The sequence below is a fragment of the Zootoca vivipara genome, chromosome 2 (assembly GCF_963506605.1).
Source record: "Zootoca vivipara chromosome 2, rZooViv1.1, whole genome shotgun sequence".
NCBI classification, from domain to species: Eukaryota; Metazoa; Chordata; class Lepidosauria; order Squamata; family Lacertidae; genus Zootoca; species Zootoca vivipara.
Window position 1 is genome coordinate 97,099,169 of NC_083277.1, and position 24,452 is coordinate 97,123,620.

Below are 24,452 nucleotides of genomic sequence, written 5' to 3' on the forward strand. Positions count from 1 at the left end.
AAAGGCGTCTGACGCGGTATGAGCCGGCCGACGACCCGTCGCCGCAATGCATTCTGGGTCTCGGCAAAATGGCTGCCTCCTTGGTGCGCTGCTACTGAGGGGAGTTTGGCTGTCCGGCAACCCGGGACGTTTTCCTTTTTTAAGCTTCCCGAACCCCGCTGTCTTGGGGACTTTTCTTTACGCGAAGAGCAGCCATCAGCTGTCCCGAGACGGGGGACACGATGGGACGAAGTGGGCGCCCGTTGCGGCAGCCGGGCACAGGGCAAGTACCTCCACGGGGGTAGGACGTTCCTTCTCGGCCACCGGAGACCATAAGCTCTCGGAAACAGGCCCAGTCCCTGCTCCTGAGCCCGACTGCACCGCCAAGGGCTAGACTTTGTCGTGAGTGAGCTCCCTTCCCCCTGCATCCTCTCCGAGGATAGGGATAGCCGCGCCTGGAGCAGAGGCGACTTCGGCTAAAGCTGCAAGCTCCATCTTTGCTTCCTATTATTTTGCCTGTAATAGGACAGACCTCCCGACCCCACGTTCTTAAGAGTTCTGCCTTGAACAGGGTACCACGTTGTAAGCCTATCCCGCTCTGACGGTTCCTTTGTGGCAAGAATCCTGTGCTAGGAATCTCCATATTTGAATCCAGAGTAGACCCGCTGAAATTCTGTACACCCCCCTGCAAATGTTGCCTTAACGAGGACTTAGCTGAACAGCAGTTCCCACAAAGAACTCCCACTGTTGCTAGAGATACAAGAGGTTCCTAATCTGATTCTCCACCCTGGATAAGAACTTTTGTCACTCAATGTCTCTTACATTGCTTGCAGTCTCTTTGTGTGGCATAAGGCATCAACTTTAACCTAAACAAGACTACCAAACATCCTGCTACTATAGTAATATTTACAACTTGCCCGCTGATTTGCAATGTTTAGACCACTTGGCTAGATTCCCAATCATACATCACATTCTTCGACCAAAAATAGCTCTATGCCCATCTTCTAAAACTTTCTTCTGAATGAATATTCATTGATATCATTTCTGCCGGGTTATGTCATAATTTCTGTTGTGACCAAGAAACACATATCTCCCCAATTCTGAGATAACAGTGACTGTGAACTATATCTTATTCCTGAAGAAGGCAACAACAACAGCAGCAGCAACAACAACGGATTTACATACATATCTCTGACCCATGAAGCTAGAGGGTGATAATCCATTTGCTGTCAGATACTGTTTGTTGTCCCTTGTTTAAGGATTGCAGCACTCCTTAAATTTTCTCATCCCAGATAGGAAACCCGCAGTTGCTGAGCAGGGAATATTGCAACACTCTGGGACAGTAGCACTTGCAAATCCACTTTGAAAACGGCTCCTTCCCTGCAAACAGCTCCTTCCCAGAAAACATCTTTTGGGAACAATAATTGCCAGATTCCTTTGTCCTTCCAACTACTTTTTTCTGGACATTGTGTTGGAGTGGAGGTTTCTGATCTCTGGTCACATTATTTCATTTTCTTCTGATGGAGTCTGACATGCTGCAGTCCCCCCTCCTAGGGCTTGGGGAGGAAGATGAGTCAGACATGACTGACTGGAATCTGCCCTTGGCCTTCATGAAGAAGAGGCACTGTGAGAAAATTGAGGGCTCCAAGTCTCTGGCTCAGAGTTGGCGGATGAAAGACCGGGTAAATATATATAGTAGCAAATTTTATTTGAAAGGGAGATTCTAATTTTATTCTTTGCTTGCTTGAAGTCTGCACGTTGTCCTTTGGTACACCCCTGCACCTTTATAATTTTGTTTAGCTTTGAATACTTGTTAAATTGCTACAGTCATGTTGATAAATTATGCATTTGATTAAATAAGGCTTTAAATTGTTTGTCATTTGTATCCAGTTTTATGCATAAAAGAAACAAAGCTAGCTGTCTTGGGGGGATTTCACCTAACAAAAACTGTCAGTGGAGGCCCCCTGAAATTGGCTCAGGGAGGTCAGGAGAACCCCCAGAATACTGCACGGGGTGGGCGTGGGGATTGTTCCATCTGACAAGCTGATATACTTGCACAGACAGGATATTCAGCGTAGGGCGACACTGAATTCCACCCTTGGTCCATTAGAAAAAACTCCACAGTTGGGCAATAATCAGGTTACACATAACTGTTTATTTAAATAATTAAAAATGTTGAGGTGTTGTAATCTAAAAAATAAAAGGTAGAAATAAGATGTAGTGATAGTGAGAAGGCAGTTTTTTTCTATGAGAAAATTAAAATAAAAAGGCCTTACATAACCTGCCTATTTAACGACATCATAAAAGGGCCCCCTATCCCCAAAACCTGGACCTCTTCCAAAATAGTCTCTATCCCTAAACCTTTCAAACATAGCCTCAAAATAGAATCATACCACCCAATTTCATTGATAAACCAAGACTACAAGATATTCACATCAATCCTAGCTAAGTGCCTAAAATCTTTCTACACAAACTAATCACTCCGGACCAGGCAGGCTTTGTCCCTGGTTGCAACATAACAGACCCTGTTAGGAAACTACTGAATCTGATGGAACACAGCAAAATGATGATCATGTCCCTAGACATCCTTAAAGCCTTTGATTGCTTAGAATGGAAATATCTATTAGCAGTATTAACTAACATGAAATTTGGCCCCAACTTCCTACAAACCCTCAAACAAATTTGCTCCCAAGCCTTAGCAAAATGTAGAATTAACAGTATGGACTCCAATACCATAAAAATTCAAAGAGGCACAAAAAATGGATACCCACTTTCTCCCTTCCTATTCATCTTGGCCCTGGAACCCCTAGCAATCTGACTAAGCAGCCCCAGATATCAAGGGTGTGGAAATAAAATGTAAAACTTACAGACTAGGGCTCTCCGCAGACGACCTGATGGTCACAACACCAGACCCCATAACACAGCAACCACCCTAATTAAAGAACTCAACACATTCGCAATGGTGTCAGGCCTACAAGTAAACTTTGCAAAATCTGAGGCTATGTGCTTCAACTCCCCCCCCCCCCCGGCACACTCAAAAGGAATTCACCAACATCACAAAGATAAAACTCTGCTGCACCAAATTCAGGTACCTAAGGGTTCAAATAACCAAAAACCTCAACAAACTATATCTCCACAATTACAATTCCCTGTGGTGACAAATCAACAGAGAGTTAGTTACAGGTAGGTAGCCGTGTTGGTCTGACGTAGTCGAAACAAAATAAAAAAATTCCTTCCAGCAGCACTTTAGAGACCAACTAAGTTTGTCATAGGTATGAGCTTTTGTGTGCATGCACACAAAAGCTTATACCTATGACAAACTTAGTTGGTCTCTAAGGTGCTGCTGGAAGGAATTTTTTTATTTTGTTTCGAAATCAACAGAGACTTGGGGAAATAGAACAACACCAACTTCACCCTTTCAGACAAAATAGCCATGATCCAAATGATCACCCTCCCCAAACTAGCCTATTTATTCCAAATCCTCCCAATCTGGATTCCCTCAACCAACTCCAGAAGTGGTAGAAAAAACTACAAGCCACGAATAAGCCCCCAATACCTGCACCTCCCTTCAGAAGGAGAATGGGGAATCCCCAACATAGAATCATATTACATCGCCAACCAACTACACCACTTAATCCATGAGGCGAAACAATGGGTCCACTTGTATTAAAACAAATAGAAAGAGAAACTTGCCAGTTGACACTGACACAAAACCCCATACAAAATAATATAAGCCTCATCACCCCACCCCTCCTCTCCCCCCTCTTTCAACCCAACCTTATACTACTCAACACTAATGTCTCACAACAAATGTAACTGATTTGTAAGAAAGACTGTACAACCTGAAAAAAGAGACAGTGCGTGTATTTTTATAAACCAAGAAAATCTTAAAAATAAATAAATACTGTATATTCCGGCGTATAAGACAACTGGGTGTATAAGACGACCCCCAACTTTTCCAGTTAAAATATAGAGTTTAGGATATACTTGCCGTATAAGAAATACAACCCGGCGTATAAGGAGACCCCCGACTTTTGAGAAGATTTTCCTGGGTTAAAAAGTAGTCTTATACGCAGGAATGTACCTAAGGAGTTCATTCAGCATTAAAGATTGCATGCTGAATGTGGTTTTTTTTTTCATGTGCTGCAAATGCGATGTTGTAAGTTGCCACTTAGTTGCCTGGGGGCACTTCTTGTCTTCAGTGGTTGTCAGATGACTAGTTACAGTAATGAAAAAGTTACGTTTTTGCTATTTATCTGAAAAGTATAGATTAAGCTATGGGTTCTACTGCAATAAGAAATCGTTGTCATTTTTATACTAACTGAGTACTCTAGTAAGCAGATTATTGTAAGATCATTTCATTCTTTGGGTAAAATTGAGGGTACATTTCAAGTTTTGCTTAAGCTTACACACTGAATCCATAGTGTGGGAAATATTTTTGTAATACAGATAAAAGCAAACATAATTTCTTAGTAACATCAACCTGCCAGCCCAAAGAATTGTTGTTGACATTGGAACTTTGCAGCTTGGAACATGCTATCTTTATTTTGGGATATGTGGTGGGTTGTTTTGTTAGAATATACAGTAGGTGACATCAGTGTGAATTGAGTCCACAGATGCAGTTCACTGCTTGTTCTTTTTGCATATCTTGACTACTAGCTTGTTTCTCTCTGGATTACAGCTAATTCATGTCTGACTTTTAATTGGCATAAAGAGCCTATGATTAGGAAGATTCCCTGTATTTAGCTGTTTTGTTTTATTTTCATTGTTCTTGTATATTTCATGTTTGATTTTAATTGTCTTATCCTTAAGAGTGCCACATGACAGGCATTAACTATTAGTTCAGTACAGTATTTATTTTAAAATATTACTTTAGTCAGTCACAGGTAGATGCATGGATACAAATGCTTAGAGCTGGAGTAGAACTTTGAGTTGATTCTAGAAAGCTTTGTTTTCCCCCATGTTTATATCTCTTCCACTCATGTATTTTTAGCATTGTAGTTTTTTGGTGAGGAGGGGTCACAACCTAGAGCTATTGTATAATGGGACACATTGAAACCTATGTAAGCTTTGATTTAGGAATTATCTCTAGCCTTTAGGTTATACTTGAGCTACATTTATCTTCTAGTGAAATATTTAATATGAGACCCTGGTTATAATATTGCAGTAGTTATGGGGTAATTTTATATTATGCTCTTTTGCAAGATCAAATTATTTAAGTATTGAGCTAGCTCAGGGGTCGGCAAAGTTTTTGAAGCTTGGGCTGGTTCACGGTCCCGCAGACGCCGTGGTGGGCTGGAGTGTGCATGCATGCACGCATGCACAAACGCTATTTCCGGGACGGAGGAGACGTGCGCAGCTTCCCATTGGCTGCAGGAGCTTCCTGCCGCCAATGGGAAGCTGGCCAGCGTTGCGGAAGGAGGTCCTCACTCTGCTTCATGCCGGTTTAGCGCGGCGCACGGGAGCCGACCGATTGGGCGGCGGGGGTCCACGGACCCTCTAAACAACCCCCAAGGGCCGCTTGTGGCCCATGGGCCTTAGGTTGCTGACCCCTGCACTAGTTGATACATTTGGTTTTAAAAATAAACTATCTTCTATTTTTAATTTGGAATATAATCCAAAGTTTATATAGCACCAATTTGGAAGACACTTTTTAATTTACTACTGCCAATAATAATTTAAAAATGTTTAATGACACCACTGTTGGTGCTCTGCAGAGAGGGCAGAATGCATGTTCTGGGGTTATATCATAAGAGGTTTTGGATCAAGGGGATCCAAAGCGCTCCTATTCCTTTGGCACATAGCCTTGATGGGGGAGAAGAATGTCAGCCTTGTTGTACTGCTTCCCCTTCTCGGCAGCTCCCCCTTCTATGACCATAGATTTTCCTTTCCCACCCCTCATTAGATTAATCCTCCCATATGTAGTTCTGCATATATATAATGTATAATAGATATTGAGTAAACCTGTTAGTGATCCAGTGATAATGCTGTAACACTAATCTCATGACAATAAATTGTAATACTTTCTTAAAATGGTGATAGTCAGTTTAGCAGTGTTTTTTTGCCTGATTGACAAATAACCTGAAACCTTATGGAATAATTTTTTGTTGTGCTGCTGTTTGGTGGCACAGTTCCATTTTAAGAAAAAGTCATTGATAAATCTACTCTTTGCCCAGAATTCTGTAACTTAGCAGAGGGTTTGCTCTTCGTAGCCTAGATCCAAAGTATCTGTATGCGATCCGAATGACACTCCTTTGATCTATTATTTATTCAAAGAATCTTTTTTTATCACACAGAGTAGGAATTTCACTTTGAATGTGGAATTAAATCTCATAGTTCTGGTAGCAAAGACTTCATTAAAATAAAAGGGTCTTGAATGTGTTGGATTTTTACTGACTGGTAGCAACTTGTCAGAGCTTTTAAATTGAGCCACATTTACTTATATTGATTTTTAAAACAAATGGGAAGCAAAAAAATATCTGGTAGTAGTGGTTTCATTTTAACAATCCCCCCCTCCCCCGTCGGTTGCCTCATAACCTGAGAATTAAAATATTCCGTTCATGGGAACAGGCAGAATGTGGGTTTCTATGGAAAAGCAAAATAATAGAAAGGGCTGTTTTAATGGACTTATAGAGCTGACTGGTTTCTGAATGACACAACATCTTCCTTAGAGCCAACAATAATCAATAGATTTACCAGCCATTTCAGCATCAGAACTATGAATAGAAACCTTCACATTTCAAAAGATTATTGCTGAAGAATATAATTGTCCTGCTGATTTATAGCCTGACCTTCCTTGCTGGCCAGTTTTGCCTCTTTTTTTTTTTTTGCTGGCCTGTTTTACCTTTGGTTGGGGTTTTTGAGGTGGGCTGGACTTGTTCAAATACTGTTGGTAAGGGGGAGAGAAATACAATTTTGTAGAGAGGAAGGCAGGTGTTTCTTAAGGATCATTGCTGCCTACACCCCCACCCCAAAATATTGTGCTGTATCGGTACTCTACCCTTCTCCATTCAATGACTGGATAATGCATTGTAGTGCCACCTTTTCTTGTCCCCTGGTCATAGAATCATAGAATGGTACACATAGGCCACAGCCCCAAGATTAAGAGTCTCTTGCTCTACCAGTGGAGCTATCCCAGAAGTACCTTCTCTTTTATTCCATTGAGGTAGCTGATAACAGTAGCTGGAACTCATGTTAAAACATGTTTATAAATTGTCAGTCAGTACATTGTCAATACATTGTGTTTCTTGTGATATATTTTAGAGAGAGCTCAGGTCATATAAGCTGCCTTTTAAGGTAAAGGTAGGCAAAATATTTTTTTAAAAAACCAATCCTGGGTTGTCTTTTGAAGTAAGATTTATAAATGCAGATATTACTTATGAGTAAGCAGTTTTTTGTATACACTGCAGAATGGTTGAAGATACTATAGTTTTATAGTGCTGTTGTAGTGTGTGTGCGTGTGCTGTTGCTTTTCAAACTCTTCCTACTATAGAATGATATTTTTAAAAAAGACCTAATGATCTTTAGCTATTCTGGAGGACTAGACAAACTTCATTGCTGATGTGTAGCTTTACTCTACACAACTATGGTGAACTTTCCTGAGCATCTTCATAGTGGTTCAGTCTGTCTTTTATAGTTTCAAGAATGGGCAACTTGCTGGGCAGGAGCCAGAAAATGGAAAGCATATATACAAATATAGTTTCAATATTGATTCCTTGTTTAGATAAGTGCTTGCTTTGTAAATGGGGAATCTATCAGCTTTGCCATTTATTATGAGCAATATTTGCATTACCGTCTGTGCTTGAGCATTGCTTAGCTGTTTGTTTTGTTTTGTTTTAGTCATCTGAATGAAGTTAGGAGTTTTGGAAGGCAGTTGCACTTGGATGTCCATGATGCAGTTTCCTGAAAGCTAAACATTCTGTGGAATAGGCTTGGGCGATATATCGATATATCACCCAAGACTGCTATGGGGGGGGGGCAGACCGTGATGGTGGTTTCTCTCAGTGGTATATCGCTAGTGAAGTTGCCGCCGCTCCTGAGTCCCATTGCTACCAGCGCAGTGATGGTGGCTGCTGGAGGCAGAGGAACTCAGAGCCCTGGCAGTAGCCCTGATCCTTCTCCTGCTAGTATGCAAGTGGGAGAAGGATTGGGGCTCCCTCAGCTGAAGAGCAGAAGGTTTTGTGCTCCCAGGCTGAGGTGCTGTCCTTCTGGATGGACGGAGATTTTGTACAGACGGGAGGCAAGAGCTTCACACTCCCTGGCTGAAAGGGCCATGCCAGCAAAGACGAAGGGAGCCCTGACAATGGAGCCTGTCAGGTTCCTTTGCAGTGCTTCCTTCATCTTGCTGGTGGGGGGTGGGGGGTGGGAAGCAAGCGTCCTGTTTCTCCTAAGAAAAGGAGGCTGATTGAGAGCCAGTGTGGTGTAGTGGTTAAGAGTGGTAGACTCATAATCTGGGGAACCGGGTTCGCTTCTCCGCTCCTCCACATGCAGCTGCTGGGTGACCTTGGGCTAGTCACACTTCTCTGAAGTCTCTCAGCCTCACTCACCTCACAGAGTGTTTGTTGTGGGGGAGGAAGGGAAAGGAGAATGTTAGCCGCTTTGAGACTCCTTCGGGTAGTGATAAAGCGGGATATCAAATCCAAACTCTTCTTCTCCCCACCTCCTGTCAGTGAAGCTGAAGGAACCCTGTGAATGGAGCCTGATGAATCCTTCCATCTTCACTGGCAAGGAAGGGTGGGCCAGCAGGCGGCCTTTTTCTCCCAAGAAAAGGAGGCTGCTTGACTGCCCCTTGCACCTTGCTGGCAAAGGCGAAGGGAGCCTTGCAAACCGAGCCTGTCAGGATCTGACACTGGGCTCCCTCCGTCTTGGGCAGTGGAGGGCTAGCTCAGCTGGGGAGCAGGGCCTTGCAGTCTGGAGTGAATGCAGCTCTTTCAACATTGCGGTATATCACCAAACTGCAATGTTTTTGCTGGGGATACACCGCAATGCTGAAAACCTAATATCACCCAGCCTTATTGTGGAATGTGGAGGTTGAAAAAGCAAGCCAAGCAGTCTCAAGCAGCTAATTGAGGAATCTAGTGCATATTGTCACCATAGCCACAGTGAGAACTGACCTTTCAGGATACATGTGGCTGTGGACTACCTGCAGTGTCATGTGAATTATTAATATTTTTCATGGTTTTGTTCATTTTTTATGCTCTTATTTAATTCATCAATGCTGAAATATTTGATCTCCTTTTTCTTAAATGTTATCTAAGCCTCTTACAGATTTTTTCTGAGCTCTTTTGGAAACAACTGAGTAAAATGAGGATAGAGTTTATGTCAACATCTTTGTTAATTGAAAATACTATTTAATGCTTTGTTAAGAATAGAGTGTTGTTATTTATTTGGACTGGCATACAAACCTTTTTGACTTGAGTCAGGGCCAAATAGCACAACGTATATGTTTGCCTGATGGAATTGTCATTGTGGATAGAGAAGCCTGGGGAATGTTTTTGGTTTGCTGTAGGATTTGTTGATTTGTCTTGTATCGATACTTTCACTAGAATGAAATTCCTTAAGTTGGGTATAAAGCTTTACCAAGTTAAAATGGTAGGAGTTCCCCAGCAGCACTGTGTAGTGAAAAGACCCAAGAGGCTCATGGAATGAAGATTCCTTTAAAAATTCTGTATTCTATTCCAGGGACCTCTGAGATGTTAATTGTTTGGGAGGGCTGGATGGAAAAAAAATTGGACTTTCCAGCTTCAGAAGAACCCATCCTATTTTCACTGTCCTTTTTTTAGTTCACAAAAATAGCCCTGCCTTATGCTTTGCAATAAACTTTGTAAGCATCTTTGATATCCATTGACTAGCTTTGTGCACGGTGCCGTGAAATCCTGTTAACTAGGAATTAGTGTAACAGAAATAAACTGTCAGATGGCTTGTTTGAGTTGACAAAGTAATAAAAGGTATCATAGGAACACTGCGGCGTTAGAAAAAAAGACTTCAGATAATTAGGCTGTAAAGAAATGAAAAGCTATGCTGTATGGAAGCCCTAGAAAGTAAGTTTTTAAAACACACATAAGGCAATGAGGTATCAGAACACAACCAAGCCTGTGTGGTGGTTTAACCAGCAAGGGTTAATACTGTTCCTTTGATAAAGGACAGCTATTATTTGTAAATGATGTACTGATAACAGAGTTGGAACAAAGTAAGCACTGCTAAATTGAGTATTCTGTTGCAAAATGAATTACAACTGGCTATCACTGTAAATAGTTAGGTAATGAATTGAGTAAAATATTAACTGACTGATTAGGTGACTAGATCACATATTTGTTAATATATAAAAGCAAGTTTGCATTTCACCCCAATCTGATGAGGGCGAAGGGAGATAATGTGTCGAAAAGGTATAGCCTTCCTCCTTCCACTTCCAAAGGCAACTTCTGAGTTTCAACTGTTTGTGTGTCCTGCCACTGCTATGTGTGCATACCTACTTCCCCCCTCCTTGTGTTTGTGTATCTAATACATACAATATATAGCTATAGGTGTGTAGTGTGTATGTGTGTTCATGGCACTTTGGCTATTGCCATTGCTGGCATGCAGCTCTTGCAGAGGTGCCAAACCTTCAAGTTGAGCCATGGGCTGAAAAAGATTAGTCACCCCTGCTCTTAGTCAAGCCATTGTTTCTGCAGCTCCTGTTCAGAAGTTGCACAGACAGCTGCTGCCTCTGCTGGAGGTTGATCATTGGTTTTGTTTTAAAAATGTAAAAATCCCTACCTGGTCCCAACCTGATAGTTCTTACTCTGCCTACAAATAATGCTTGCTATAGAAGGAATTGCATTCAGAAAGTGTTGTGTTAACAACTACTATAGCACCTATCCATCTGAATATGATTTTAAGAAGGAATTTTGCTCCAGAATGTTGCCAACATTTTGAGTCATAAAGTATAAATGCATTTTCTTATTTGTTAGGGCTATTATATCTGGAAAACCACTTCAGAATCTGTAAGCAGCAGCTTTCTTGTTGCCTCAGCTTGTTTCCTTGAAATTATTATATTTCAGCACCTTGGAAAAAGGGATTAGATGAAAGGATGTATGAAGTGAGTAATATATACTGAAGCAGAACAATTTATTTTGAAGGAGTTAAATAGCTGTAGTGTGGAGTCCTATACTCTCTCTCTCTCTCTCTCTCTCTCTCTCTCTCTCTCTCTCTCTCTCTCTCTCTCTCTCTCTGTGTGTGTGTGTGTGTGTGTGTGTGTGTGTGTAGAACACAGAAGGGAAATAACCCTATTAGTCTTCGGGAACACCCAGCTAGACTATTGCTTATCCGTGCCATTTTGCTGTCAATTTTCAGCAAAAAATGCTGCTTTAAAACACATGGAACTGAGGAATAGACAATAAATATTGGCATGCACAATGATGGTCACAGATCAGGCACTTGAGATGAAATATTGAAAGATAAGGCAGTGTTAGGCCACAAAGGAAAAGTAGCAAATAAATGGGGGTGGAAGAAAATATTATTTGGCAGCATGCTTTCTCTAAAAAGAATTATTTGTGCTTGTCCTCTGTCTCAATGGGGAAATCTGTCATGTAACAGGCAGCCCCCCCCCCCCGGTGTGGTTTTAAGTAGCAGTTTTCCCAGTATATTATTATTACTTGTAATATGCTAATGTTCTCCAACAGAGTGTTCTCTTAGACTCATACCATTCTTGTTTAGCAAGATTGTTTAATAGATAAAACCCAGTACAATAAACACTTTCTAATCCTTCCTAGCAGATTGCCCAATAGTTGTGTTCCACGATGCACACATGTTAACCTTTGGAAATGGCTCTTGGTTTCCAGTATGATGGGTTTTATTGGTCTTTCATGACCTGAATGACTTGCCATAATGATTAATCTTTATTAACACCCTCCCGACCATGCTTGCAGTCTTTTTGCTTTGGGTTATGCTTTTCAGTTATGTAAAAGAGAGCAATATAATCCTGTTATAGGGGTGGATGGAGTAATTCTCCCTGAACTGGGTTTGTCACCTGGTAATAGGATTATTGGTGATAGTGTCTCTTGCATGTCTGGCCAGATCTGTGGAAAGGGATAGGTAGAGTCGGCTCTGCCCTCCTCCCCACTGTGATTCCTTTTTTAAGACCTCAGACCTTTTTAAAACAAGTAACCTGCCTTTTGTAGTTCAAGGGTTGAAATAGTGAAAAAGACTAGTAGTGGTGGTGGTGGTTATAAATGAGATTATTTACTGAATTATTTGTATTTTTGTATAATTTAGTAACAGAAACAGTTGCCCTTTTTAAAAATAATGTGTTGAATGATTTTAAGTGAATTTGGATTTGGGCTGCCTTTCTTTCACTATAATAAGTCTGGTATAGTTTAGCATGGAAACTGATAAAAGGGTTTAGGATTTCCCTACTGTTGATTTGTCATCTTCACAAGACTAAAAAGTGAGATGCTAAATTGAGTCAATAATGTTTGGAGAATGCCTTGGAAGTCAACAGACATCTAGCCTGATGAGTAAAACAGTTAAACAAAAGGAACTAGTAGAGGCAGCTGACTGTTTCTTATCATTTGGAAATCTGAGCAGAATACAAGACTGGAAGAAATGTTGACAAAGTATATAGGGTTGCTTGACAAAGGTGAGGGATTCCTGATCAGGAAGTGTTTTGTCTAGCTTTGTACAGGGAAGCAATTGTGTAGAAATGGCTTAAGAAATGAATTGACCTTTCTTAGATGGCCCCATGAGTTTAGTGGTGAGCAGATCTCCCAGATCCAAGTCTAGCTCGTTGACTCTTCTTTTTACTGCTTTCTCTTCCTTGGGCTCTCCAAACTGGTTCTGGGGTGCCTCTTTTGAGCCATGTGCTGCCGAAGCTGATGCAGATCTTTCTACTTTCTTCAGAATTTGAATCTGATGCCTGAAGAAATACATTCTGTGTTCACTCACTAGTTTCTAACATAATTACAGTGACTGTTGCTGCATAAAATGCCTACCTTCTGTTGTATCCTAAAGTTGGAAGTGCAAGTAACTGTAGCAGGCATTATAGATGGTTTGCATTTTGAAACTGACTGTGGGAGAGTAATGTTCAGGGTGAGGAGGATGTGGTATGAAACACTAGCTAACTAGCTGGATCTGATTCAGTTTATGATGATCTCCAAGTGTTACATTTTTTATTCATCTTTGGCTGATGACTGTAAAATATACTCATGGAAGATGTCATCAGAGTGGGTCATCCCTGCACATTTCCTATTTACAGTTTGCCACTGTTTGACTCAAACTGGTCAATTTAGTGTGATTAGAAGAGAATCCATGTTCTGGAATGTTGAGATTTTATTTATTTGTGGGATTTACATCCCACCTTTTACCATGAGTAGCTTCAAGACAATAATAATAAGCCACAGTCACATAGAGAACAGCAGCACACTAACAGATAAAAACTATTGCATCCATTACCGGTAAATCACCATAAATACAAAGCATGAGAGAAAAGGATAGCCTTTGAAGCCTAAAAGCTTGCCTTAGGTAAGACGAGCACTAAGCTTGGTTGTGATCCAGCATTTACTAAATACATGCTTGTTTTCCCAAGCGTTTGCTGATTCTTAATATCAAGCTTTAAGTGATTTTTTCCCCCTACTGTGGCTTTTGTATTTATAATCTTTATGTATTTATGTTGATTTATTATAGTATATATGCCCATGTGGCTTTCTTTCTTAATGAAGGGCAAGATTCAAATATTTTAAATCAATAAATGGAACTTAAGAGATGGAGTTGGGTGAATGGGTTACATAATTTTGGGTGTACCTACATAAAAGTAGCTCCCCCCCCACCTACCTGAACTCAAAAGCTGATAGTCTTCAGAGGCCCTTGTTCAAGTGCTATCTTAATGGGTGGGGAGGTTCATGTGGAAGAAGTCAATTCTTTGAGCATCCTCACTCCAGGCTGCTTAGAGCAGCGTTTCTCAACCGGTGTTCTGCGGCACACTACTGTGCTGCGAAACACTGGCTGGTGTGCCGCGGCGAGAAGGGCGATTTGCACTGTCACGTCGCTGGCCCGCCGGAAAGGAAGCCGGCAGGGTCACGAGGCGAGCGCCCGCGTCGTGACCCGGCCAGCTTCCTTTCTGGCGGGTCAGTGTTGCATATTGGCGGCCGCCAGGCACGTGACATTGCAAATCGCCCTCCTGGGGAGGAGGAGGCAGGCGGGGAAGGCTGCGCAGGGCTTCTCTTCGCCGGGCCAGAGCGGCGGCGGCTGCCTGGGGCGGCTGGGAGGTGCCGGCAGCTGCACGCCCGTGTCTGCCCGCCTGGGGTCTGTCCCCGCTCGCTCCGCAGGCTCTGCGCCTGGTGGGTTCACCTGGCTACCGCGCAGCAGTTCTTCAGCGGCATGCTTTACCGGTACGTCTCCCCTCCAAACTAAACTAAATATACCGTGTTTCCCCTATTTTAAGTCGTAGTCATAAAGTAAGCCAGGGCAGCAATTTTAAGCATTTGAGAAATATAAGACATACCCTGAAAATAAGACATACCTCCACGTCTGCCAGCTCGGGGCCTGAAACTGGCTGCTGCAGCGTGGACCGCTCAGAGCGCCCAGGCGCGGGCAAAGCAAGAACATGGAGGTGCTGATCAGCTGGAGCGCGGGAATTAGCTGTTCCTGGCTCAGCTGTAGCGCACGCGTAGGAGGAACGCAGCAAAGTCAGCCCTGAGGAGGGAAAATGGCGTTTAAAAACGCCGTTTGAAGCGCCCACCTCGCGAAGGAAAAGCGCCCCGCCGGCCACCGCCCTGCCCAAACCAGGGCTCTCTCCCCTCAGTCACCCCCAGCTGCCCCGCCGCCGCTCTCCCCTCCCTCAACTGATCCTTCTTCCCCAGCCGGCTGCCCGCGTTCCTCCAGCCAGGGCACGCAGCGGGGAAAGGGTGTGCGACGGCTGATGCAAACAGAGGTGGCCGATTGCCCGGGGGTGGGACGGTCAAAAAGGTGGGCAAGAAGGGAAGGAAGCTCCTTGCTCGCCGCCTCCTCTCTCCCTCTCCCTCTCTCCTGCTGGGCGCCTTGGCCCCGGGGAGGCGCAAGGAGCCGCAGCAAACGCGGAGGAACAGGCGGCCAGGGGTGGGTCGCTTTCTCTGCCTCCTCGGAGTTTGGGCTCCGTATACAGGAAGGAGCGAGCCCGGAACTGCCTCCCAGCCAGCAGCCCCTGAGGAGCCGCCGCCGCTGCCGCCCTCGAGCTTCTTTTCCCTCAGGCGGCTGCAGCGTGGAGGGCGCCGAGTGCTCCGCAGCGCCAAGCGCTTGGAGCGCCGGGCCGGGCGGAGCGCCTGGGCCAGCGGCCTCCACCTGGCCCGGCCGAGGAGCCCTGCCTCCCCGCCGCCCGGAACTGGCGGCTGCAGCATGGAGCACGCCGAGCGCTCCGCAGCGCCGAGCACTTGGAGCGCCCTCCTGGGCCGGCCAGAAAGCCTGAGCCAGCGGCCTCCACCTGGCTTGGCCGAGGAGGCTTGCCTCCCCGCCGCCCGGAATTGGCGGCTGCAGCGTGGAGCATTGGAAAAGACTCCTGGATGAATCCCTCTCTCCAGGCAGAAGAGAAGCTGGGGGTTTGTGAGTTGACCCCAGGGCAATAGTGGGCAGTGTGGAGGGATGCAGAATGAAGTCGGGCAGATCATACCGTAATAAAAACCGTACCGGTAATTAAAAAAATACAGGTAATACACCCCACCGAAAATAAGACACCCTGTGGTTTTTGGGGGTGGAAAAGTTATAAGACGGTGTCTTAAAAAAGGGGGAACACGGTAGGGCGGCACAGAGTTGGTGTGCCGCGGGATTTTTTTCATAGAAAAGTGTGCCGTGGCCCAAAAAAGGTTGAGAAACACTGGCTTAGAGAATTAAACTTTAAAACCAGCACTCTGAATTTTATCCAGAAACAAATTAGAAACCAGTGATGATTTTTTAAAAACACTGGATTTATGCTGTGGGCAGCATGTGTTAGCAAACTATCCACTGCCTTCTGCATTAGTTAAGTTTTTGAACAGTGGTAGATTTAAGAGTGGCTGGGGAAGCCCAGCCAGATGGGTGGGGTATAAATAAATAAATAAATAAATAAATATTATTATTATCATGGTCATTGTCATTATCTGAATAGTAAAGCTGATTCTTAAGGGCCAAAATGGAATACTTGGAATACCATTTCCTTCATCTGATAATTCTTTAAAAACAGCACCTCTTTCATGTCTAGAGCTTATCTGGATTTCATTACGGTTCATTGGGGCATTTCTCTATCTAAAAATCTAGGGAGGTTATAATTTTATTGCATCACATGAATGACTTCCTAAAATAGTTGTGCCTGTGCAGTGGAGCAAAACACTTCCTTCTTTTAGTTTCTAGAGAACTTTCTTGGTTTATAATTGTTCCTGCTACTCTAGACTACAGTGGGTGATCATTTTTCAGAAAGCTTTGTGCTGAAATTTGCAGGATTTTAATGAGTGGTATTCTGGATATTAACATGATTCAGGATATGTTAGAACTGCTTAAGCTTTTTCTAAACAGTGACCTCTTCACATTCTGAAGAAAAGTTAAGTTCCTCTGCATCCATTGCATAGTAGCATTTTTTCCTGTAATATTTAGGCACAGTTTTATATTTGGAAAACATGCAATAAACATATCCCTGACAGTGGATTACGTTGATTGAGGGGGGAAAGTTTATAGTGTGTTTTCAATTATACAAATATCTTTCAAAGGCATAGTCAACTATATATGGGTATGTTTTCTGCATCATGAAGTAACTCTAAGGTCTTGATCCGGAACACATTTATTAACTTGGAAGTAAGTTCCATGATATCAGCGAGACTGTGTGAGCAGGCTTGTGTATCTCCTTACTATGACATCCAGTTTGATGACTTGTAGAGGAACATACGTTGACTTTTTCCATATTGTGTCCGAAGTGATATCTAGTGACATGAAAGCTCTGTCCACAGTGCTTGATCTGCATTGACTCTCTTCATACATGCAGGCCATCTCTTGATGTTGCATCCATCACATAATGAATGTGTTTCTTTGAACTGGGATAATTAAAGTATGCTACTCTTGTAGTGGAAGTGCAAATTATTCTCAAGGGCAGCTTGAAGCTTGATGTTCCCAAAAGCTCATGGCTAACATGGCACCATGTTCTTCAGCAAGTCCTTTCTCCTGAAGCTGTCACATTACATGCCTTGTTTCATACAAAACCTTCAGTATTAATCTGATTTCCATTTTAAATTGGCATAGAAGCATAAATGAGCATTGCCATATTAAAACTTCGAGAAGAAAGGATACTGCATATGTAAGATGTTTATTTATGTGCTGTAGAATTGGAGTTATGTGATTTCCATTGTGGCCTGTGATCTGAAATAAAGTATGCCTTTTTTTCTTTTTTTAAAGGAGGTTTTGAGTATCTCGTTTCAAATGAGCAGATGTTAGTGTCTTGAGAATATTGATTTTCATTTATATTGTCTTCACTGAAGGTCCTCACTTGTTGGTGATACAGATAAAAGTGCAAATGTTAGAGAAGAGCATTTGAAACAGTAGATATAGTTCTCCACCTTTATTTGACCTGAACATGCACATGAGTGTCCTCTCAATTGAACCCTAATCCTTACTCCCCTGTTCTCTGACATTGCTCTTGTTTTACTTGTTTCAGACAATAACATATTCTTCAAAACAATATACATGTACCATTTTATTCCTTTCTTCCAATTTTTGCTGTAGCCTAACTGCAAGCTTCCTATATTTTCTGTTAAGGCCGATCTAGCTTATTACTATGAAATAGCACTGCCCCTTTCAACATTTATGTGCTTAAGCGCCAGCTGATACTGATTACGGTATATGCCTACATGTGCAGTGTTATGGTGTTGATGCAGATATATTGGTATAGATTTCCCCTCTTCTCAATTCGATACAATCGGTATTCTAATCCATTCTTACAATGCTTTACAATTTAGCTGAACATAATTTCAGTGGTGGTACCTTGTTCTTTCTCTAATTAGTAGCTATGATTATCTTTGTGGTGGCTTATAAATTTCAAGCCAATTCATGGTTTGTCCTTGAAGTAACCTAACAACATTATGAGGCAGCTTAAGGATACTGCATTAAATTGTATAATTAGTATAGTCCTCTTCCACAAAAGCGTACGGTAATTTTAGGACAAGTCGACCATTTGCATTTGTTTTTGCACTTGGTCCAACATTGATCTGTTCCTTGTTTATAGATCTTATATGACCATGCATATATAACCATTTGATAAAAAGAAATTTATAATAGTTTTTTTTGTTATGTTTAAGTATGTTGACAAAGCTGAGCCTTTGATAAAAATAAAATGACACATTTCTTCTGAAATTGACATGTAAACTGTTCCTTCACAGGTACATAGTTAGGGTTAGGGTTAGGGTTAGCAGTAGATAATATATTTTAGTTCATGAGCCTTTCTTTACAGCAACTTCAAAAACCATATGTAACTTCATGCAAATTACAGGCAGGTAAAATGGCTAATTGGTGCAAGTCCTTTGTTGTGTTCTAATTTCCCATAATTGGCTTGTGGTGATCAACAGCTTGCTTTCCCTTACTGTATAGGATTTTGATAGAAAAGCATGCAAAGGCAGTTTTACATTAACTGGAAGAGAATGTTAACATTATCTCAACAAATACAGTAGTATCTCTGGAGGTCCGTTCTTAACCTGAAACTGTTCTTAACCTGAGGTACCACTTTAGCTAATGGGGTCTCCTGCAGCCGCCGAGCCACCGTGGCACAATCTCTGTTCTTATCCTGAAGCAAAGTTCTTAACCCGAGGTACTATTTCTGGGTTAGTGGAGTCTGTAACCTGAGGTACCACTGTATAGCACTTGAATTTGTTTTACAAGTGTTTCCTTTTAGGTCTGAGAGTATGAGATAAAAAATATTGAACCGTCTTCTATTGATGGAAGCATGCCAGCTTTTAATTTAAGGGGGTTCCTTTGATACACACGCAGATTCTCTGTGGCTTGAAAGTTTGCATCAGCAGGTGAAATGGGAGACAATAGTTTAATAAAAGCAGCTTCCTGCTCTCTCTCACAAAACCATTGAATTCACACCTAGGTACTAGTCTTTGATTCTTAGCATTATAATCAATCCTAATTCGGTAATGTTGGATAAATTAGCTTTTTCTAACTTTTGGGCCATTGTTAGTCATATGAGTTTTTTTAATGTTAATAACTGACCATTGTGCGATATCATAAACTACCTTTTAAACTCGACCTTAAAAAAGCTCCAGTTTGTGTGGCACCGGAGGAGGGAGTGACTGTTATGGAAACATTATTATTATTTATTAAATTTGTGTACCACCCTATACCCGTAGGTCTCAGGGTGGTTCACAAGATGAAATCACAATATAAATACACAAAATACATTATCAAAACAAAAACAAAAACAACCCAATAACAACTACCCCTCCAACACATTTTAAAAGGGCATTGGATGTCAGCTAGCCAAAGGCCTGGTTAAAGAGGAATGTTTTCACTTTATGCCTAAAGATGTAACAACAACAACTTATTAACAATTTATTATTTATACCCCGCCCATCTGGGTCGGTTTCCCCAGCCACTCTATAATGAAGATGCCAGGCAAACCTCTCTGGAGAGAGCATTCAACAAATAGGGAGCCACTGCAAAAAAAGGCCCATTTCTGTAGAAACTCATCTATAGGCCTTTTGGGTACACAAAGCGTCTTTGGATCCTAGCCTTTGTAATGATCAATGCCAGGCCTTTATTAAATTATTGCAGAATGTCTATGATCTCAGTAGTGTAGTTCCTAGTGTGGTAGGAATGGGGAAGCATTATTTCTTAAAAATTGATCTATTTAACTGAATCAGTACTAAAAAAAAAGCTAAAAGAAAACTTCCTTTGTTACCTAGCAGTACCTTTTTAAAAAATGAGTACACATAGTAATTTGTCCACTAATTTAAAGTAAGATTCTGATTTGCACAGAAGATAGATATTTTAGAACCAAAACTTTTTAGAAGATTTAATTTTCTTGTATTAAAATGTCTTTGGGTATTTTTGCTAGTAAATACAAGTCAGCACTGGATGTGAGACATGGTTGTTGGATTTTGCTGCTGTAATTGCATTATGTTCCTGCTGTACTAAATCACTGCAGCTCATTAGTAAAAGCAAGCCTGTATTAGTCATAGACCATCACACTTTCTATAGTAAGAATAAACCGCCAAGTTGTAATGTACTTGAGTGTTAATTAAAAAGTGATTAAGCTATAATGTTGCTTGCCTTCTTGCTGGCCTGGGCGGGCATTGACTCTTGGGAAACACTGTAGCAAAAGAGAAAACATAATAGCTGTGGTGGCAAACACTTTAAATTCTTGAACCAAGAAGTCTGAGGAAGGTTTTTAGAACCAATGTCCCAGCTGCCTCCAGAATTTAGCATAGAATTTCAGATATGCTCTCCAGTGAATTGCCTTTCAGTCTTTTTTTATTATTAAAAAAGAGTTAACAAACTATTATTTTTTCAATAAATAATATTGTTTATTGATTTATAAAAGAGAAATTATACAGGTGACTTGACATTGCAAAATGTTCAAAACAAAGCATTTCAGTATCATACATGGTTCAATCCAACCAAAAAGTAAAAAAAAAACAACAACAGAAAAAGAATGTTAAAATATTTTTAATCAATAAAATTTTGATTCATATTTGATTCATTGGTGTTCCTTTAGCTAATTATGAGCCACTTTTAGACTACAACTCCCATCAGCCCCAGCTGGCATTGGCCAATGATCAGGAATGATTGGAGTTGTATTCCAGCAACATCTACAACCCATGCTTGGTAAAGAGTGCATTTAAAGGATCCAAGAGTTAGTTTCAGTGTTCAAGTTCTCCTCTCTCTCTCTCTCTCCCTCTCTCCCTCTCTCCCTCCCTCTCTCTCTCTCTCTCTCTCTCTCTCTCTCTCTCTCTCTCTCTCTCTCTCTCTCTCTCTCTCTCTCCCCTCTCTCATCTGCATTTTACTAGCAAGTCATAGGGTTGCATCAAACACAGTTGGTTCACTGGTGCAAGGAACTTTTGAGCAGTGGGACTTTTGTTTCCTCTCCTGTCCCCTCCAGCCCCCTTATGCACCCTCAAAATCAGCTATCAGCTCTGGAGGTTTGATGGACTCCAAAACAGATTTGGGGGTTGGGGGTGGACAGGTGGAAGCAGAATACAGTAAACGACAATTTCTTTAGACCAATGGAGCCTGCTGGCTCAGCATTGCATACATTCCACAATCTTTTACTATCAGGATTAGTAGATTTTTAAACTAAGTGTGACTGTGGCACAGTGATGCCTTTTACTGTTGAGTTTCCAATCAATGGCAAATTAAAATTTGCATACTTGCTGCAGCTGTAAAACCTGCTATTATACATTTCCATTCTGGCCTTTGGAACTGAACAGTGGTTAGTTTATTATGGTTTTATTGTGCCATTACAGTGTGTTTTTTGTGTCTACAATTTAATCCCATGATTCTTGCGCCATACCTGTAATTTATAGCTGTTTGGTTCTCCTCCATGTATTTCTCTCATTTGAGAGTAGAATTGTGGCTGCTTGTTAAATGATGGTTTTGATTACAAATACAGCACTTGTAAAGCTCTTTCTGCAAATTTCCAGTAAGCGTAGTTGGAAACTTAATCTGTATTCTAGCAAATAATACCTTCATTTACTGTTTTGGAGAACTATATAAATGTATGCAAGAGTATTATGAAAGTTTCAAGAAGTGTTCCTTTTTTCTGTCAGCATAGCATTTGTTTGTTAATGTGACAATAGTTTAAAAGGAAAATGAAATTCATCTTTAATAATCCTGTAGTAATATATCCTTGATTTGGAAAGATCTTTCACTGTCAGCTGAGTCACTCCTTTTGATGCATCCTGCTGTGTGAGTGCATAAATGAATCAATTACATTGACATTATTAAAACAACTTTGTCACAAACTAGAGCTCATTGCAAATAAATCATAATGTGTATTTTGCCATTATTTTCAATTTGACAGTCTAGAATTAAGGCAATATTTTTTAAAATGCTAGGCAGCATGGGATCACCTTGACAGAGTGTGAAATCACAAAGGGAGATCTGCAGCTCATTCAGGCTTTTGCATGAACATGGAATTGTTTAGATGACATTTGTCATTCGTGTCTAATTTGTAATTGTTTCCATGCTAAGATGGTGCTGTGTGGAATTGAGTATACTATTAAATTGCAAAAAGAAGGATCACCCCCACATTTCTGTACATAAGTAATAGGAAACTTCTTGTCACACATTTTGGTGCCAATATAAGAGAGGGCAATTCATAGCAATTGAAGGGCATGTCTGACTGACTCAGAGGAGGAGAGTGCAAAGGATGCTGGCAACAGGGGAGGGGCTGGAGAGGACACCCTCCACCCTCCCATTCCTGCTAGTTCCCTCTTCTGGAGCAAAGAGTTTCCCTTGCATTGGGAGACACACCCCATGGAGAAGTGCATGCCTCCAGTCTCATAGGGAGAAGGAGTCTTGCAAGTGAGCGCATCATCTCTTGCCTTTAAAAGCTGCTGAGGGGAGCATGCCCATCTGTCAAGACTAAGGTTACTAGATTTTTTCAATGAATCCGGGGACACTTTAAATGAATGAATGAATGAGTATGAAGTTATTTTTTTAAAAAATATGAAGTTAAATATTCTCTTTTGTGGTCTCCTCTGTTGTGCGGCCTTCCTCTGGGTCCCGGCCTGCTTTCTTGGAGTGCTAGCCATGCTTCCACTCCCTCCCTCTCCCTCCTTGCACTGTGATCCCCTACAGGCTTACTCAGGAGTAAGCGTTACAGGTAGGTAGCCGTGTTGGTCTGGATCGAAGTAAAATAAAAAAATTCCTTCAGTAGCACCTTAAAGACCAACTAAGTGAAGTAAGTAAGCGTTAGCAGAAACCCCTTCCTGCTGCTGCCCTGCCCGCCTGCAGGCATCTCCTGTGCAGGCATCAGCAGAGTTTGAGATGTGGGATGATGACAGAATCACAGATTTTGAAATCTGCAATGGAGGTGGCTCAACAAGAGCAGCCACAACTTAAAAGAACATAAGGCTTCCCTGCTCCATTTATACCTATTGTGACACAGAAGGTACCCCCCCCCCCAAGCCCCATCCTACCAATCTCTCCCTTTTTATCAAAGGGAAGGGGAAGGAGGCAAGCAAGCAGAGGTAGCCTCTTTTAATATTTTTAAAGGTTCATTTTAATTTTTTTAAGGTTCATTTTTTAATAAGAAGGGAACAAGAAAGCTGTTTAGGGGGAACCAACATAAACACCCCCAAAATAAGCATAAAACATTCCTCTCCTTCTATTTTTTGCTAGTGGGGGTGGGTGCAAGGGAAGAAAAATGAAGCAACAGCACATAATGATGTATAGGGTTGGGGAACCAAATGTGTGAAAAGACAAAGGGAGAATTGGGAAGAGTTTATGGGTAAGGAGGAAAAAATGGGGAGACAGACAATAACACAGAGAGAAGGGAGGGAGGGAAGGCAGTCCAATGTAGCTCACAAACATGCAGAATGGAGCAAAAGAGGCAAGACAATCCCCCCCCTTTACTTTGAAGCAACAACCTCTGTCTGGGAGACTGAAGGTTCAAGGCAGCATCGTGCTTTCTGCTGGCTTGGTAGCTCAGCTCACAAGCAGGCAGAACTCAGCAAAGGGGGCTTTAAAGGTATGAAAAAGTGCTCCTCCTTCCTCATGAGCAAGCAGGAGAGACAGGGTAGCTTGCAGAGATGTCATGCAGAGAGGCTTCTTCCCTGCACTTCAGCTCTGCTGGTCCAAAGAGCAGCCTTGCCTCTCTGGCTCAAGCAAGCAAGCAGGAGGAGCAGGGCTGTTTGCAGAGCTAACAGAGAGGGAGGTTTCTTTTCGCGTGTCAGCTGATAGGCAGGAGAGTTGCAGCAAAGCTCAGCTGCACCTCCGGCTCCCGAGGATACTCTCCGGAGCTGGAGCGGATGATTGCTTTGGGCTCTGGGGAGGGTCTGGAAGTCCCCAGGCATATGATTAATCCGGGGACATTACATTAAATCCAGGGGCATTCTGGGGGTGGATTTTTTTCTGGGGACAAATTGGTAAATCTGGGGGCTGTCCCCGGGAACAGGGGATGTCTGGTAACCATAGTCAAGACATCATCATAGGTTTGGTTCAGTTTCAGACCCTGATGTTCTTATTGAACACTTAGTGATCTTAGTAAGTGTTGAATAAAGCTTTATTTATTATGTGTACGTGAGAACCTCTGTCATTGCATTGCGATGGGAGCCAGGACGCTTTAGGGTACATCTTGAATGAGTAAAAAGTGATCATATGTCCATATGAGCCCTCTAAACACTTCAGTTGCTTGTCTTAAGTTTATCAATAGACATTATGGGTTTGTTCACATTCATGTTGTGAAACAGCAGTAGGGTACTCTGTCAGTAATGTAAAGGTAAAGGTAAAGGTGACCCTGACCATCAGGTCCAGTCATGTCCGACTCTGGGGTTGCGGCGCTCATC

General features: G+C 42.0%; 2 protein-coding genes across 2 annotated transcripts in view; both read left to right on the forward strand.

Moving 5' to 3' along the window:
• ENDOV (endonuclease V) overlaps positions 1–24,452 on the forward strand; it is a 158,571-nt gene that overhangs the window by 122,886 nt on the left and 11,233 nt on the right. The window lies entirely within an intron of this gene.
• RPTOR (regulatory associated protein of MTOR complex 1) overlaps positions 34–24,452 on the forward strand; it is a 321,297-nt gene continuing 296,878 nt past the window's right edge. Inside the window, exon 1 of the mRNA XM_035104148.2 lies at positions 34–1,661. Coding sequence (XP_034960039.1) covers positions 1,500–1,661 — 162 coding nt within the window. The 5' untranslated portion in view covers positions 34–1,499. The remainder of the gene's footprint in view (positions 1,662–24,452) is intronic.